Source organism: Cavia porcellus, unplaced genomic scaffold (assembly GCF_034190915.1).
Source record: "Cavia porcellus strain 051 isolate PalLab524CR breed Dunkin Hartley unplaced genomic scaffold, mCavPor4.1 scaffold_20, whole genome shotgun sequence".
In the NCBI taxonomy this organism is placed as follows: domain Eukaryota; kingdom Metazoa; phylum Chordata; class Mammalia; order Rodentia; family Caviidae; genus Cavia; species Cavia porcellus.
This window is the reverse complement of record NW_026947503.1, coordinates 66,022,537-66,040,076: the sequence shown is the minus strand read 5'-3', so window position 1 is coordinate 66,040,076 and position 17,540 is coordinate 66,022,537. Positions and strand designations below refer to the sequence as shown.

The following is a 17,540-nucleotide window of genomic DNA, read 5'->3' as shown; positions in this document are numbered from 1 at the left end:
ACCCACTTAGAGGTCTTTCCACCAAAAGCCACACTGGGCACGAAGCCCCCTGAGGCTCTGGTGCTAGGAGTGTAGCTCTGCAGCCTTTGGGTAGGGGTGCTTAAATAGAAGGCAGTTTCAAACCCAAAGCCCAACTCTTCAGACGGTTCAAAGGGCAGCTTGCTGGTTTTCTAGCATAGAAGCAGGGTAAAATGGCTTCAGTACTTCATCTTCCACTGGAGGGCGTTTTAGCATGGGCAAGGCTTAAAATACTTCTAAAATTGAGCCCGGAGCCCAACTACAGGGTAACGTGTCACCCCGCACAGCTTCGAGGCCACTACCGCTGCCGGTCAGTCACACTGCAATGTAGGCCTACAACAACCACCACCCACAGGAAGTGATGCAGGGGTTACGGCTTAGGTGCTGCACCCAGAATGCTGAGAAGCTGTGCCTTTCAAAATCCCAGACTTCTCCAATTTGCCCGCCCTCTCAGTAAGCACCCCTGGCATGGGCCAGAAGAACCAGTCAGCTGTTCCAGTGAGCCTGCCGGTGCCCCCGTGAGCAACTGGGGACAGAGGTCTGAACATCTCTTGGGAGGATGACCATATGCAATACAGCAAATATGGGGGACTTCCTTCTATGTTCTGTTTCAAGGCAAAGGTTATTTTCACTGTTATGTTTTGTAATGATTGTTTTGCTTTTTCAACTGGTTTTATAATGTTCTGTTTTTGGTTTGATTTTGCTATAGTGAACTGACTGGACAACTATTGTGAAGATAATGAGATGTACTGTAGTACCTATTACTACCATCCCAATATCCTGCTGTGAAGTTCTGTACCAGTGTCACTGCATTGTCTCGATTGGCTTTGTTCTGTCTTGTTCTGTTGTATTTTTACTATATTCCAAATAAAATTTTAAAAGAATCCCAGGCTTCTGAGAAGGTGCCTCAGTGAAATCCTACCACGGATAATACCAAGCCACCACTGATTGACCCCACGCAGCCTTCTCAGAGCCATTATCTTCGGAGACGAGTGGAGCAGACATACTGACCTGCTGCCGCAGGCTGATCTGCAAAAAGATAGCCACAAAATAGAGGTGCGGGCCTCTGTGTCCTTCTTATCGGGGTTATTCTATGCAGCTAGGAACTCTGCGATCCTTGGGGAACACCCCCCTGGCTGTGTGCAGCTCCTGTTTGGTACACACAGGGCAGGGCAGGGGCAGGCACAGCAGGGAAGGCCACTCCTGTATCAGCAAGGATAAGACCTTCCCAGTGACACCAGCCAGAAATGATGCAGTCACACATCCAGCAACATGCGGCTAAAAAGTCATCTGTCATCTTTTAGCCTTCATTGTTACATTCAGATTAATCTAAGATTCTCTTCTAAAACCACTGTCCTCCCCCGCTGGTGAGGCCCTAACTGGCACTTTCAGGGTCTGGGGATCCATTTCCCAGGAGCCACCTGTGCTCCGGCCAAGGATTCTGGAGCCCTCTGTGCCTTCAGTCACTAATGCTGCTGCTGTCAGCATCCCAAGACAGTTACAGCTAAAGAAGAGTCAATGACGCCCATGTTTAACAGTGAACACTGAGCGATTGTTCAGAGGCTTAAATCAGGGCAGGTCTGACAAAAACCCAGCGGCTACTCGGAAGGAAACCATGACCCAGGGAGGGCTGGAGCTGTGTCACCCTCTGTGGGGTGCTGTAAGCTGCCAGCTGCGGAAAGGACGGAGGGGCAGGCAGAGTCCTCTTACTGGGTCTCCTTGTGTACATGTGAACTTGCACCTGTGCAAGTTGAGAAGTTCAGAGCAACAGGAACAATGGCCAAGGGACCCCAAGGGTCAAAGAGGAGCCCAGGAGGCTCCTCTTCCATGGAGGGCAGCGGTCTTGCCAGGGAGTCCATGCAGGAGGGGAAGAGGCGAACCTCACGTGGAGGAGCCATCTAGGCTCAGGACAGAGCTTTCTTGTTAGCAGGGTGGGGTGGCCCTCAGGGGTGAGTGCTCACCTACCATGCTCCAGACCCTGGGTTTGATCCCCAGCACAATGCAAAAATAAACCAGGTCTCATCTGGCAGAAATGTTCTTTTTGGAAGCTTCTTTTATCTCAGGCGAGACAGAACAGGGGCAGCAAAACAGCCAGGGAGCCGGCCCAGGTGGACTGGAGTGTCTGATGGGCCAGTCTCCAGGCCCTGTGGCTGGAGGATGCTACCCGCACCTGGCCCAGGTAGGCCAGGGACCTCTACAGGGACTGGGAGCAGAGGACTGAGGAACAGCACCCCTGTGGCTCCTGCTACAGAATCTGCATTAGCTCTGCACACCTGTACCTGGTGGTGTTAACAGGAGCAGCACCTCACCTCCCAGAAGGAAAAAGGACTTTTGGTCATCAGTCTACCCCTGAGAAGATGGGCTGTTGGAACCATGGGGTGATGATCCCAGCACCACGGATCACCTGGGTTTAACCCTGATTTCAGAGGAATCGAGAAACCTCCATTACACAAGCAGCTGTGGCCACGCTGGCCTCAAATGCCTGCACAGAGAACCACCAGCCACCTCCACCACTGAGTAAAGATCAGGAAGCCAGAGACATCTTCGGGCCCCGTGCATCACACTGGCAGCTTCTCCAGAATGTTTCCCGGCCAGAAGTGGAGCTTGTCCCCGTGGACAGTAACACACTTCCCAATGGTGTGCGGCAAAGGTCCTTGGAAAGTGTCCTCTATTTCTGGAGTCCCCACACTTGGGGGGTACGTGGGGGTGGATGGGCACGCAAGAGTGGACCTGGGTTCAGGACAACACTGCTTCCTCTCTCATTTAGATCTGGACCTAAGTCCCAAGGCTCTCACACCTGCTCCTGTGTGCTTCAGCATCAAACACTGGATTGGGGACAGCATGTTTCAAACGGCCGCAGAGAACCCGAAACCCTTCATTTGCACTGGGGCCTGGAACACCGGTCTTTCTCCATGCTGCCCGCCAGCTGCACAGCCCACATCCTGGCCCAGCACTGCTACGAGCTCTTTCTAGCTTTCAGGTTCCCGCTTTCCCGGACATGCTCAACCACTCAGTCCACAGTAGACCCTGGATTCTCTGCCTCTAGGACAGGCTGGCTGCTCCCAGAGGGATGCACCCCACCTGGCTGCCCTCACAGGGGTCCTCTGTTGTAGCCCACCCAGCCCAGAGAATGAAGGGGCCGTTGTGGGGCGAGCGGCCGCACAAAGGCACTGCTAACCCAAGCCTGGCGACTGCCAGCAGGCACAGGGATGGCAGCGAGGTGGAGTACATTCCAGCTGCAGTGACGATACTTGAGACGGGACCCCCAAGTGTAGCCCGGGGGGACAGCACGGGGTCAGGCACCCACCTGCCTGGGGAGCGGCGCCCCGTCCACCATCTGCAGCCGCAGTGCGTGGTCGCTGATCTGTGCTGGGCTGTGCTCCTCTACTGGAAAGCCACAGCCTCGGTCGCTGTCATCACACTCGGGCCCATCGGCCTGGTGGGCACCCTGGATTCCAAGCTCCTCAAGCCCAGGGAGGGTCTCTGTATGTTCACCCTGAAATCAGCACACATGACACATAGCTTTGCCTGCAGCCTTGTGCCGGATGGCCTGATTTTCCTTTTTTAAGAAAACAAGCTCTCACGACGTTGCCCATGTTGGCCTCAAACTCCTAAGCTCAAGTGATCCTCTTCCCTCAGCCTCCTGAGAACCTGGGAGGGCAAACTCCTGAGTTTTACTGTTTGAACAGACGTACCCATTTATGGACTGTCAGGTTCTTTCTTCCCGAGTCTCTTCCCCTCCGAGGTCCACATGGGCATTTCGCACACTGCATCTCCTCCGGCTGCCCAGCACCAGGTGGGGGCTCTGCTTACTAAAAGCCCTGACTTCTCATTGTACTGCTCGTGAGTCAGGGTTGCTTAGAGGAAATCCTAGAGTGCCAACCGACAGGAAGCCTTACAGCTAGTTTTACTGCCTAAGGATGACTTTTTGTGTCGTGGGTACTGGGAAGCTGGCTGAATTCACTTTTAAAGACTTTCTGCAACCTGAGGAAAGACAACTCCCTCTCCCGGGAGGGCAGACACTGCACACATGGCCCTGGAGTGGAAAGCGGACAAGAGCTCTTTGGAGGCTCCAAGGAAACCCACGGAGGGAGGCTCGGTAGCCCCTGAGCCTGGGAGCCTGAGGTTGCCCTCACCTTGGCAACGAAACCCCATCAGAACACGAGCCGCTATGTGCCATGCTGTCACCTATCTGGGAATGGACACACAGCGGGAGGAGCATGCAGGGAGGTCGGGGACTCAGTGGAGACCCCGGAAGATGCTGGCATGTGATTTGAGCATTGGGGCGAAATGGGGACAGGGTAAAGGCTTTGGAAGCAGCGAGGCTAGCAAAGACAGGGAAGGACCTCGGGGTGACACCAGTGAAACAGTAAGTCGACAGCAAAAGGCTCCATGATGGGGTCACAGATCAGCATGCTCTCCAAGCCAGGTCCCCGGCCAGTTCAAATGTAACTGGACACACCACTGCATTCCATGGCTTGCATCAAACGCATAGGATGACCCAAAGTTGTGGATGTGGAGGTGAGCGAATGGCAATGCTCGGGCCACATTACCTCGGCGCCATCCTCCCCTTTGTCCCCCGTCTGCTTCGCCTGCCGCCAGTGTATGAGCAGCCACCGGAGCTTGATGTAGAAGAGGAAGATGCTCTGCCTCAGCGAGCCCAGCTCCTCCTGCAGCAGCGCCCGCTCCTCGGCCCAAGTGCGCGTGTGCAGTGTGCTCTGCAGTGCCAGGCTCTGCATCTCCAGCTCCTTCCAGCGCAGCGCGTACAGGTGCTCTTCCTCCATCTTGAACAGAACAGAGGAGACAAATGGACACTCCATTGTCCGCCCATACACACACACACGACAGACCCAACCCAAGCCAGGCTGCTGAGAGCTGCAGAAGCCAGTGGCCCCTGGGGTGGGGTGACTCCAGACCCAGAGGCATCACGGCCACTCTGTCCACCTATCCTTGAGAAGGCTGGCGCTGTCCCTAGTCCTTCAAAACCCTGGCTTACAGGGGACTTAAGGGAAATAGGTCCCACCTCTCCAGCATCTGAGCTCAGTGCACATGTGTCCCACCAGAAGGAAATGGCAATCCCTGCCTCACACCTCCTGAGTCTGGGTCCCCCCAGCCCAACAGAGCTGGCAGAGAGCTGAGGGAGGGACGGAAAGATGGAGGGACGAGGTCTGTGTCCTCAGTGTGGGGCAATCCATTTCCACACTTAGGACTTAACACTCCATCAGATCTGCATCTCTCCTGGAGAGACAAGAGTGCTCTGATAAAGTAGTATCGCCCACCTCAACATCCTGCTCCTGCCTTTTGCTTTTCTTTGAAATAGGGGTCTTGTTATGTTATTCAAGCTGACCTCAAAGTCCGGGACTCAACTGATGCTCTTGCCTCAGCCTCCCTTGTAGCTGGGACTACAGGTGTGTGCCACCATGCCTGGCTAAGTTACTGTTGTTAAAACACTTCAAAAGTTATCCTTCACACAATGATTAGCATGGCTCAGTACTGATTAAGCAAAAGGGTGCAAATTAAATCTTATTTCTCAGATAACGTACAAGAATGAAATCTACAGCAGCTAAGATGACACACAGGGTCAAAGGCTTTCGTTTCACACTCCAGAAAGGGGACTCAAGTGCAGACTCCTCTTGTCAGCAACCTCTCCTGACTTCATAATGTCCAATGGAGCTGAAGACCAAGGCAGTGACTTCCCTCTTGAGTACTGGGTTAACTCGCAGGCACACGGCTGCCCGAGGTGACACCAATGGCTGCTGACAATGAAGGCCAATAATCTGGGTATGGTAGCGCATGCCAGTAATCTTAGCACTTGGGAGGCTGAGGCAGGAGGATCATTTGAAGTTCAAGAACAGCCTGGGCTACAAAGTGGACTGAAACCCAGCCTAAACTGCACAGTGAGACCCTGTGTGACACCTACCCTGTGTTGGGTTTCTGACGAATAGTGGTGACGCTGTCCATGCATCAGCAGACCTCTAGGGCCCCCACCTATCTTCCCCAGGGACATCAGGGTGGGGTGGGGCAGCTGGTTCCATGGGAAACCATGTCTGCTGCACCTTGTGGGCTGCTGTGTCCATCTTGGCTGTGTCAGAGCCTCAGCTTCCTCAGGGGTGACATGAAGACAACCCAGCTCCTCCTGAGATGCTGCAACAGTGTGGGGACCGAGGGGCCCCTTACCTGCAGGACCCAATGCCCTCTGCCCTTTCCACGTCTTCTGTTCCTTAGCTCCACGTGTGTCCCAGCCTTGGGGCTGCCCTGGGGACATCAGGGGACAGGGACCCTTCTGCTCTGAGCGGCCTATGTGGCTGAACACACCCCTTCCTCAGGACTCCAAGCTCCAGACAAGCCTCTCCCACAAAGAATTCAAAGCTGGACCATCTGTGGGTGATGCCCACACGTTTTTTAATTAGGAATTCATCTTCTGCATAACACACAGTGACTCCCTCCGCTGACGATGGTTCTGACCTCCTGACAGCCACGTCTGGAAAGGGCTGTGTGTGCCCCGGGAGAGGCGGGCCAGGGCACTCGCTGCTGCTCCATAAGCCAAGTGGGGCAGCGTGTGGTCCCTAATCAGGCTGTGACCCACTTAGGCCTTGGCGGCCTGGGTCACATGCGCAACACACATGCTGCCCCTCATGGCACCAATCCCCGGCACATTTTGGAGCAGCGCGGCAGCTCTGTTTTGCTTTGAATGCAGTGATCTTTCAACAGCAAACACAAGGGCACAGAGATGCTGCAGCAGAGGGAACCTGGATCGAAATCAGATGAAATCAGATGTGGGGCACGGGGTGGGGCTGCCCGCACCTGCAAACCTCCCACCCTCCAGGGCAGGGGCTCCAGGAAGTCAATGGATAAAGAATGATCACCTGCTACAGGTGACTCTGAGGCCTGGAGCAGCCAGAAGCTCCTCCGGTCTATGCGCCAGCAGTGAGGGTTTTGAAGACAACAGTGTAGGGGGAGCTGATGTTGCTGTCAGAAAATTCAGCTGATGTGACCATCGCGGTGACAGTCACACTGCCTGTCTGGCTGGACTAAAGGCCCCTGCTTCGTCAGCTTTCACTGACCCTGTGGCAGAAACCTTGACGTGCATTTGCCCTGCTATGGGACTGCTCTGTGGTTTCGGCTACCTGTGGTCATGCACGGCCCCATGTACCAAAGCAGAGATGCCCAAAACAGCCAACCTCTGAACTTTTGAAAACGTTCCAGCACAGTAATGCTCTGCTATCTCATGGCTGTGCATCTGTTCAGCGCTATGTTGTGAGTTTGGCTTTATTATTCATATGCTGCAGAAAACCAGTGTATGCAGAGTTGGGCACTGTGTGGCTTCAGGGTTCTGCAGAACATCCTCTACAGACAGGGACACATCTGAGAGGGGCTGTGTGACCTCATGTGCATGGTAAAACAGTAACCTGGTCCTGGGGATTGAACCCAGGACCCTCTCACTGAGCTCTATCTATACCCTACTTTTAATGTTTCAAGACAAGGTTTTGCTAAGTCACTGAGCCATGTGGGCTGCACTAGAACCTGGGTTCCTCCTGCCTGTCAGTCTCCCTCACTGGCATGTGTCACCATGCCGAGCATAGACAGGGGCTCTGCGGCTGCATAAAGGGCTGTGCTGGGCTCCGAGCGCAAATTTACCTTCCGGATCGTGTCTGCCAATGTCTCTGTCTCCTCTTGCCGCAGTCTGGTCGCCTGTGCAAGCTGGCCCTGAAGCTCTGCTACCGACACACTCTGCTCAGGGAGAACGGGAGAGTCCCTGAGCTACCAGTGGGACAAAGGAAGGGCTTTAGTGGCAATGAGAATGCTGCCCAGGTGGCAACGTAGGACAGACATCGGCACACCCAGAGACACACACAGAGCAACACGCATGGGCTGCAGCAGTGGAGTGACTGTGGCCATGTCCCAGGAGCCCTGTGCCCTGGCTCCATGGCCACCTGTGTGACTGGGAGATGGCAATGTCACTCACCCTTCATCTCCTGCCCAGGAGGCAAAGTGGCTGCACAGGGACCTGGCACTTTGTTGTCACCAGCATAACCACAGGGCCACTCAAGAAGGGGCCAGGGCATGTGACAAGATCCCTGTCATGGTGGTGGCACCTGGGTGGCTCTGAGACACAGTATGATTGGGGACCTTGGCACGGCACCTGGGCCAAGTGCACATACTCGCCCGTAGATGCACCCTGAGCCACAGGGGTCTCTGACTGCACAGTCAGTGTCCGGACACTTGCTGCTGAGAGGTCCTTGTCTCATCCCCAGTGCTCTGGGGACAGAGCTGTCCCCTGTCCTCAAATCCCACAATGGCAACACAGCCCGGGAGGATCTCGAGGAGACCTACTTATCACACAAGACGATCTACATAGAGCTGGTTGCCACGACCACGCTGAAAGCAGGTCAAGGAGCCCGCATGATTATTCTTTGTGCTACGCTCTATCTTTTGTGTCCCAATGGACCTGCGACAGAGGTCACATTCATCACTTTTTTTTTTGGTACTAGATATCGAACTCACAACCATGCTCTTGCCAGGCAGGTGTTTATGCCACTGAGCTAAATCCCCAGCCCGCAGTCATTACTTTTGAAATAAAGTGCTTTTTAGAGGCGGAAACACTGTCACACTAACCTCAGGCACTGCTAAAATTTAACCTGACGTTTTACTTGCTGGGCTGTGCCATGTGAGCACAGGTGATTCATAACGCTGGAAAGGATGGTTGCTATAGAAACACATCAGCCCACTGGCTCAAAATGCCTCCCTTTAACCCATGTGTTCAGTTTCCCTGAGGTCACCACTCATCCTGGTCTGATGGGCCTGAAGCTGCCACGAGCAAGGACTATACCCAGTGGTGGGAAACGTGGGAGGGAAAGCCAGGCCAAAGCCCCTCCTGGGATTACAGCAAGGAAAATGCACCAGAGTCTGAGGCACACCAGCAACTCACCAACCATGGGTAAAACTTTTGAAAGCAGAGATTTAAACCCTTCCTATTTTACGAAACTCAAGAGCATCTGAAACTATTACACACTCCTTTGACTCGCTGGATGTTAAGAGACTGCTTGTAGTCTTTACATGCGGGATCGCTTTGAAAACAGGTGTCTGTCTGCAGGTTGAATTTACCCTGGTGGCCAATGTTTCCTTTCCAGGAAGGACTATTTGAGGATGTTTAAATGTGCACAGGCTCCCGTGAGAATGTAACATTAAGTGAAGTAAATCAGACACGTTGGCTTAACTTCTATATGGTTTCTCTTACGGGAGAAACTGAAGTATAAATAAGAGTAAAATAAAAGGCAGACGACAGAAATGGAGAGGGATCTACATGTGAGGAGCACGAGATGGAGGGGCCAAGAAGAGCTAAGTGGCGTCACCACTGCCTTCTGCAGATGTGAAAACCAGTACAGCGTGTGCTGAAGGACAGTGACTTCCTCCCTCACCGAGCATGCCCGCTGCCTCAGCTCTGGGCGCCCTGACCAGACAGGTACTAGCTGCTAATCCTCTTATCTGAGGCTCTGAACACTGGGCTCTGCTGTCTGTGGGCTCCAGCTGCTGGTGGCTGCCAGGTGGAGCTGTCTGAGGTTGGTGCCATGCACTCACCATCAGTGAGCAGTCAGTTTTCTAGGTCTCAGCTCTGCCTTGGCTGAGGACACACCCCACTTTGGGTGTGGGTAAGGCAGCTGTGTAACATGAGGTCCTGTCCTAGGGCCTCCCAGGTCCAGCTGGTGTCCAACACAAAGCCAGAAGTCACGAGGACTACGAGGACTGCTGGGGTCCTTCCCTTCCTCCAGAGTCCTGGTGCCACTCTGCTGAACCACAGTCAGTGGCAAATGTCTCTCCTGTTTATCACTGTCCTTCCCCATCAGCACTGGGCCCACGTCCCTGTCTCCTGTCCCTTGATGCCCCAAAGTCTTGGATTTCTGGTTATCAATGCTGCCACCACCTCTACTGTACCCCAATAGCCAGGGATGGCCCATATCTTCAATTCTGCATAAATCCCAGGCTTCAGAGGTCTCCCTGCCCTGTGCTCTGTGATGAAAGGATGTTCTGTGTTTCATGCCGCATTTCATTCAGCAGATATTGAGTGAGCCAGGCACTGAGCGAGGACACGAATCACACTGCCTACCCTGCCCAGGGCTACCTGCAGGCTGGGCACCTTTTGCTGAACGTTTTCGGGGTCCTTCAGCTTTGCTTTTCGGTTACACATTACTCTACAGATACAAACTTCAGAAAGCCTCCACATTTACTGCAATAGGGACCAGTCAAAGTTTTCTATCAACAGTCGTCAAAGCAGAGGTTCCGTAAGCTCACTGTTCAAGAAAAGCAAAGAGCAACTAATTTAGTTTCTACACAGAGGCTGCAGATCCCTTAACTAAAATGATAGCAACTGGAAGGGTCTGGATCATTTGTATATGCAAATGAGAGGCCTCGGGAGTGGACCCAAGTCTAAACACAAAATCCATTAATGTTTGTTTGGTACCAGAGATGGAACACACAATCTCACACCAATACCCACTTAGGTTCTGCCTCCACTTTATACACGGAGACTGCAGGAAACTGCGATGTTTCACTCATTCTGTGCGTGAGACAAAGTTCCACGGTGTCAGCTTTCATGAGGCTGTCTGGCCCTACGGAGGGATCCCAGCGCCCTACGGAGCCCCAGAGCTAGCTGTGGCTCTCCCAGACCCTCGGTGTGCTGTGGGGTCTGCATTTTAAACACAGGAGTAAAAAGTAAAACCAGCCGCCCCTCACTCACCAGGATGCCCGCGTCACTCCAGTGTTACAATGAACACGACACAGACACACAGCAACAAAAGGTCTGGTCTTGAATGACTCCGCTGCCACACAACCGCCACAACCCCACACACCAGGGGACACTGCAATACACACTTCCCCTCTCCACCACATCCCTCATGATGTGACAGTGAACACTGCCCCCAACTTACCTGAGAGGCTGACTGTACTACATACCTGTCTACCCAGCCCGTTTGCAAAAGCAGTTATGTCACCAAACACCACCCCCACCTCCTGGCTGTCAGGATGCTGTCTTTACACCCCAGAACCCCCTGCCCACACCCCTGAGGCTGCGGCCCAACACTGCCCAGGCCCTGAACCTCGCCAGAAAAGGTGGCTCCTGACTTCTGGCCTTGAAGACCAGGCTACTCTCTCAAGCTCAGAGCAATGTGCAGTGATCACTGTATTGCCCGGCTAGGACACTGAGGAGGGGCCCCACAATCCCTGTTCTACTGAGGCTCCCTTACTGGTCCGTTCCACCTCATCCTGGCCAGGGACACCACCACCTCCTTCAAAAGCGACACAGGTGAGTCACATGTGTGAATGAATGCCTGGCGTTCGCACCATGGGGGTTTCAAGGGCCGGCAGAGGTCTATGTGCTTCTGTGGTTAGGGATGAAACACAGTGCCAGGAACAGAGATCTCTGATGCAGAAACCCAACCTTCTGGACCCTGGCTTAGCTTTGAGTCTTTGTGAAATCTGACCAGGATCCATACTGGGCTGCCTCTTGGAACTATTTTTAAGGTGCCTGTGCATTCCTCATGAAATACTCGAACGCAGCTTGCTCCGGACAAATGTGAACCTCTCAGCTGATCTCAAGGGACTGCAGGCAAACACGGGCACAGCGTGGGCATCGTGCCAGCAGCTAGGGAGGGGCAGCACCGGGAACACTTGTCCTGGGTGTCCAGTTTACTTTTTAAGCAGCCGATTTCTGCACAGGTGCAGGGATGGGCAGGCAAGGGCCGCAGTCCCGGCTGTCTGGAGAAAGCTGGCCTTGGGTACACTTTCCCCGCCCAGGGCTGGGGAGGGCTGGCCTCGGGTCAGCAGACTGGAAATGGGTCACGTGGAACGGCAGGCCTTCCCTTTCTCTCCACCACCTCACGGTGTTTGCTATCCATGTTGCTGCTGGTGTTAGCATTGTAGCAGTCATTGTGTTAAGTTGGTCGCTATGCCTCAGTCTTCCAAAATGATTTGTCTTTTATCTCCTGTCACGAAAAATAACTTTCAAGGCTGAAACCTCGAAAGGCAGTTCACAAACGCACACCGAGAAACTGTTCCTGTTCAGTGTCTTCTCTGTTTATGCCGCTGATGCCGGCCCCTCCAGGACCACTGTCCCCACGTCCACCCCATTTTCCACACACTTGATGCTTTTTAGGTCTTTCCTGGTTCCATAGCCTTCAGCCAGGCCAGGCCAGCGTGGGTGCTGTTTTCTGTCCTGCCTTGCGGCTGGGATCACCTGCCGGAGACTGAGGGCCAGAGACTAAGGAATGGAGCTGCAGCCCGGCGGCTCCACTGTCTCCACTGTCGCTGCTGCCTGGAGCTCAGGGTGCAGCACTCACCACAGCTGGGAAACACGTCTCCCTGAGGTCTCCTTCCTGGACACAGCCACACATGCCACGGGCAGTGTGTGTCCTCCTGAATGCGACTTGCATCCTAGAGAAGACACTGGCAGGTGAGCAAAGGGGCTTCTCTGAGGTTGATTCCCCCGTCAGGAGGCGACGTCTTGCTCAGCTGAAGGTTCCGCAGATCTCTGCTCTTCCGTTTTGCTTTTGGTGTCAACCGAGGACCACCTGACTGGCAATTCTGGAGCAAGAGCGCAATGGAGATGACGAGTGTCCGACCACGGGTGTCCGATTCCGTGTCCCGAGACCCTGGACGCTGTGGCTGCCCTCGCAGGTCCTGCCTGCTCCCTGGAGACAGGGCCAGCACGCTCAGGACTGGGCCGTGCAGGACCTCTCTGGTCACATCTCTGGGAGCATGTGCTTCCCTTTCGGCAGGGACTCAGCTGCCACCCTGCCGGGGTGGGCCTGCCTCTCCGGGTACCAAGGATGAGGGGGCTGCACGAAGTCCTTCCTGGAGCTTTCCACAGTGAACTGTATGCTCTCATGCACATGCCATCATTACAAAGGCAGAGAGTGACACGCTCTCAGCAGAGGGACAGCCCCAGGTTACAGCCGTGTAGCTCTCCTGGCAGGGCGGCAGCCCCATGCTACCCCCCGCCCACTCTGCAGGTTGGGGGCTTCACCTCCTAACCCATCTGCCTGGCTCTGCTGCAGGGCGAGCACCTGTCCCCTTCGGCTGTGACAGTCCCCACCTGTCCCTCACCCCATGCTCTGGCACTGAGTGCTGACGGGACTGCATCCCTCTCTCAGGACAGCCTGCTGCTCCTGCCCTGTCACACCTGAGTGATGAGCAGGTGGCACCTAGGGCCAGCTCCTCGGGGATACTAATCTGATCCGGGTGGGGTCATTTCTGTCTCAGCACTCCCCTCTATGAGGCTGTGCACCCTGGGCTGCCCAGGTCACAGGTGGGCGTGGATATCCCTGACTGTGCCACCAGACTACAGCAGTGTCCCCAGGGACCACAGGGAGGGTCACATGAGACACAGGTGATCAAGGACCGAGGAAGACTATTTCTTCTGAGCAACAAAAAAAAGAAATCTGCCTGGCTTTCCTCACAGATCCATCCCACACACCTACTCACACCTCCATGGGTACATGGGTACACTGCACATGCCTGGCAGGCATGTGCCCCTGGCGCCATGTCCTCTGCCCTGCTCCCGAGCCCCTGCACAGCACACAGGGTGCCAGCTCACTGACCTCGGGGCTGGGGCAGCTCTGGCCCCCGCGCTGGTGGCTCCCGGCATCCCCGTCGGCCCGGCGGTGCAGCTCCCGTGCGGTGCGAAGGCGCAGGCCATCACGCTCCTCACCAGGGCCTGGCCCCAGCTGCCACTCCGGCTGGTCTCTCGCTCTGGACTGTGATGTGTAGTGAGGGAATTTGGTTCTTTTTATTTTTTATTTTAATTTTAAACAAAAAAAACAAAAGACAAGAGGCTAGGGGCTGGGGCTGGGGTTAAGAACACAAAAATGGACAAAGTAGACAACTAGAAAAAACTATCAGATGAGAAAAGCGTGCAGAGAAACCAGCTTGAACACGGCTGCAGGAGAGCAAAGACAGACGCAGATGTGTGGAACAGCTGGAGCAGAGAGGAAGAAGAGAAGAGTGCAGATGGGGCGACAGGGTACATGCAACGGAGGACAAGGGTCACACCAAACCCCAAGCAGACACCACGTACGACATGAGGACAGGGCTCTTCCTTCCTTACGTGCGGGTTGAGCAGTGCAAGCCCCATCGGCACAGTGGGCCATGTGCCCGGGGCCAGGCCAGGGCATGGCCCTAGGAGTCCGGGTGGTGGCAGCAGCGACTTTCCAGCAAAACGGGCTTCTTGCTCTCCCTCGGAAGGGCTCCTGTCCCCACTCTGCCTAATCTCCAAGGGCAGTGGGCGACCCAGGCCCTTTAGGGCCATTCCGAGCTACACTGCACCCCTCGGGCCCTACAGTCTGCTGCCCAGCCTGACTGTGTGGAGTGGGCACCGTGTCTTTATGTGCCTCATTGCTTCTTCGCTGGGCGGCTGATTGTTTGTGGCCAGGTCAGGCCATGCAGATCCCTGGGGCCACAGCAGGCCAAGCTTTGTGTCTCAAGAGGGCCGTAAAGCCACCAAGCAGCGGCATGGTTAGAAACGACACAGGAGGATGGAGGAAGAAACGTGAAATAAAAGAGAACGCAAAAGCAAAACGGGAACCCAATCAAGAGCAAGGATTTGGTTGGCACCGGAGGCTTTAGTACAATGCAGGTCTGAGATCAGAGCCAGGCAGCTGTGAGCAGCGAGAGCCCCAGAGCAGCCAGGCCAGCGAGGAGGAGGAAGAGTGGGGCGGAGCAGGGAGGCACGGCCAGGAGCCCCCTTACCTGCAGGTCAAGGCCCAGCTCCTTCCCCAGGTTCCCAACGGGGGAGTCCCGGGACACGGAGGTCACGCTGGACAGGAAGCTGGTCGATTCTGTGAGGTGGGGCTGGGGTGACAGGCCATCCCCCAGGTGGGCCATCTGTTCCAGGAAGGCCTGCAGCTCCTTCCGGAAGGCCTTCATCTTCCGGTTGATGGACCCCAGCAGGGGGGGCTCCTCCTGGCCCCCCCCATCCCTCTCACCCTCACCCTGCACCCCTGGTGAGTCCCGCAGGAAGCTGTCGGTGTCGGTGATAAGGTGCTCTACGGTGCGCTCCAGCCGCTGCGCCTCATGCTTCAGGGTCACCAGGCGTTCTGTGTCCTCTGGCGTCCTCAGCCCTGCCAGGCAGGGCTCGTTAGCCTCCGATGGTTTCCCACTCCCAAAGCCTGACGACGTCTTCTCGAACATCTCATCTGAGTCGCTCTCCCCACCGACTGGGCCCTCCCGCTTGGGCTGGCCGGGGCGGCCATCCTCTGCATCGCTCTCCTTCCGGCCTGCGTCACTCTCAACATCGCTGTCTCGGGGACTTGGGGCCCGCAGCTCGAGGTGGGCGTCAGACAGCAGCGCCCGGTTCTCATTCTGCAGCTTGAGCACCTTCCCGCTCAGCTCGCTGATTTGCAGCCTGGCTGAGCGCAACTCTTCCTGCAGTGGGGCGGTGCCGCACTTCCCTGTGCCATCCCTGAGCCACCCTGGGTCTTGGCAGGGCTCAAACTTGAACTTGCTCAGCTCGTGGGTCAGCTGCTGGTTGTGGGCCTCAATCTCGGAGATGGACCTGCGCAGCATCGTGGCCTCCTCCTCCACAAACTGCAGGTGCCGGCGCAGCTCAGAGCAGGACTCCAGGGAGTCCCCAAAGGGTGAGGTCGGGACGCTGGGCACGAGGTCCCGGCCAGCTCCCTCCTGCTCCTGCTGGACCCGCATGTCCTCCATCTCCGCCTTGAGGCCCCGGTTCTCTACCTCCAGCTCCACGATCTTGCGACCCAGGATGTTGGCTTCCTCCTCCACCAGCTTGAGCCGCAGCTTCAGCTCAGCCTCACGAGTGCTGGGGGGCCCGCCAGCCTCCCCCATGGGCAGGGGGCTGTCCACATCCCCGTACAGGGACTTGTACTTCTGCAGCTCTTGCTCCAGCTCATCCTTCTCCCTGTCCAGCTTGGCCATCTTCTTGCGCATCAGGGAGGCCTCCTCTTTGGCAAACTGAAGCTGGCACTTCAGGTCGGCACTGTCATCCTGCCAGGAAAGAACAGCCCGGGAGACGTGTTACTTGAAAACCAAATGCTTGTGTTTCTGCCATTCCCCTCACACCTCGCCCCCAGCACACGCACAGAAATGCAAACACCAATCTTGCACTGTTGCAAAGTTACACAGGGATGACAGTCCAACAGACTGGGGCAACCAGGGGCCCTGTGGAGGGGACCTGGGAAAAGCCTGCCGCGTGGTGCTTTACCAGGGAAACATGAGAGACCAAGAGATTAGTTTCAGAAAACAGCGTGCACATGAAAGCCACCAGACAGGTTACATACGGAGGAGGAGACCATGAAATGAAACCCAACACCTGCGGGGAATGTGGTGGCCCTGAGTGACAGTGCGGACCCAAACTGGCTCAGCACCAGCACCCACTAGAGACACCAGCACTCCTTGGCCAAGCCTGGTGCAGCCACTGGTCAGGGCCATTCCTCCAGGGTACCACTGGGACAGGGACAGGAGGCCTGGCAGCTCCCAGTCTGAGCCCCGCCACCCAGCAATGGTGCAGGTCCCCAAGACCAGGCATCACCAAGAGGACACGGAGACAACACCACAAGTGGGGGGGGGGGGGGCTTTGGAAGCCAGTGCCAGGTCAGCCCTGAATGCTGGCAAGGAGCCTTGCCGGTACTACGAAGCAGGATACTCGGCCCCACCAGTCTCTCGCAGCAAGGGCCCGAGAGCCTTTGGTGCTGTTCCCCTTCCCCAGCTGCTGTGACACAGCCAGTAAACTCAAGGCCTGAGGCAGGAACCATGCACTGGATGGAGGAGTGCTCCTAGGCAAAAGCCCAAAGCGGGGTTAAGGTGGGGGACCACCTTAACACAGGGACTGGGAGGGTCCCCAAGGCAGGCCATGTCGCTGGTGGAGGAGAGAAGGTGCTTTCAGGGCCAAGGGAGGCAGTCAGCACTGCCTCCTAACAGTCTTCAGGCCTGACTCAGTGTGGACTCTGTCCTGGCCTTAGAAAGCTCAGGGAGTGGGGACGGAGCAGCAGCCACTTTGCAGGTCACTCCTCTGTCACAATCCCACAAGGTTGGCAGGAGGCATGAAGAAGTAGCGAAGGTATCACCACTACAGGGAAACGGTCACCAGGGGCTCAGAGACTCGGCACCCTGGAGCAAGCTGACCCTGAGGGAGAGGAGGACCCAGCACCTGCCAGGCAACTCTCCACCCTCAGTGCATAACCAAGGAGTGGAAAGACACAGCACAGAAGAATCGAGAGAAAGCCTTGACCAAGCACGCGGCTGTGGCAAAGTGAACAGTGTGCCCCATGACTGCTGCGAAGGACAATGTCCCCACTGGCGACCCCTGGCAGGCTTGGGGCAGACACACTGCACAGCACCCCAGCTCTGCTCCCCATCATCTAGGGTCTTGGGGAACCTGCTTCCTGGTATCTAAATCAAGATCCTCACTGGACCTCAGGCCAATGGGTAGGTCACTGGACTCCCACCCAGTTGTGACAGTGAATCCCCAAGCCCACTGCCCTGTAACCAGGCTTCTTTGTCTGAATGCAGTC

The 17,540-nt window shown here is 55.7% G+C and overlaps 1 protein-coding gene across 9 annotated transcripts in view; it reads right to left on the bottom strand.

Moving 5' to 3' along the window:
• The window catches only part of Mtcl1 (microtubule crosslinking factor 1), an 84,873-nt gene that overhangs the window by 17,889 nt on the left and 49,444 nt on the right, over window positions 1–17,540 (bottom strand). For 5 of the 9 annotated variants that reach the window (XM_023562696.2, XM_023562694.2, XM_023562699.2 and 2 more), the window contains 5 exons: window positions 14,758–16,014; window positions 13,611–13,766; window positions 7,657–7,779; window positions 4,572–4,802; window positions 3,326–3,514 (listed from right to left, as the gene is read on the bottom strand). In XM_023562696.2, the coding sequence (XP_023418464.2) occupies window positions 3,326–3,514; window positions 4,572–4,802; window positions 7,657–7,779; window positions 13,611–13,766; window positions 14,758–16,014 (1,956 nt within the window). The remainder of the gene's footprint in view (window positions 1–3,325; window positions 3,515–4,571; window positions 4,803–7,656; window positions 7,780–13,610; window positions 13,767–14,757; window positions 16,015–17,540) is intronic. The other 4 variants (XM_023562698.2, XM_023562700.2, XM_023562701.2 and 1 more) reach the window with 2 other exon arrangements.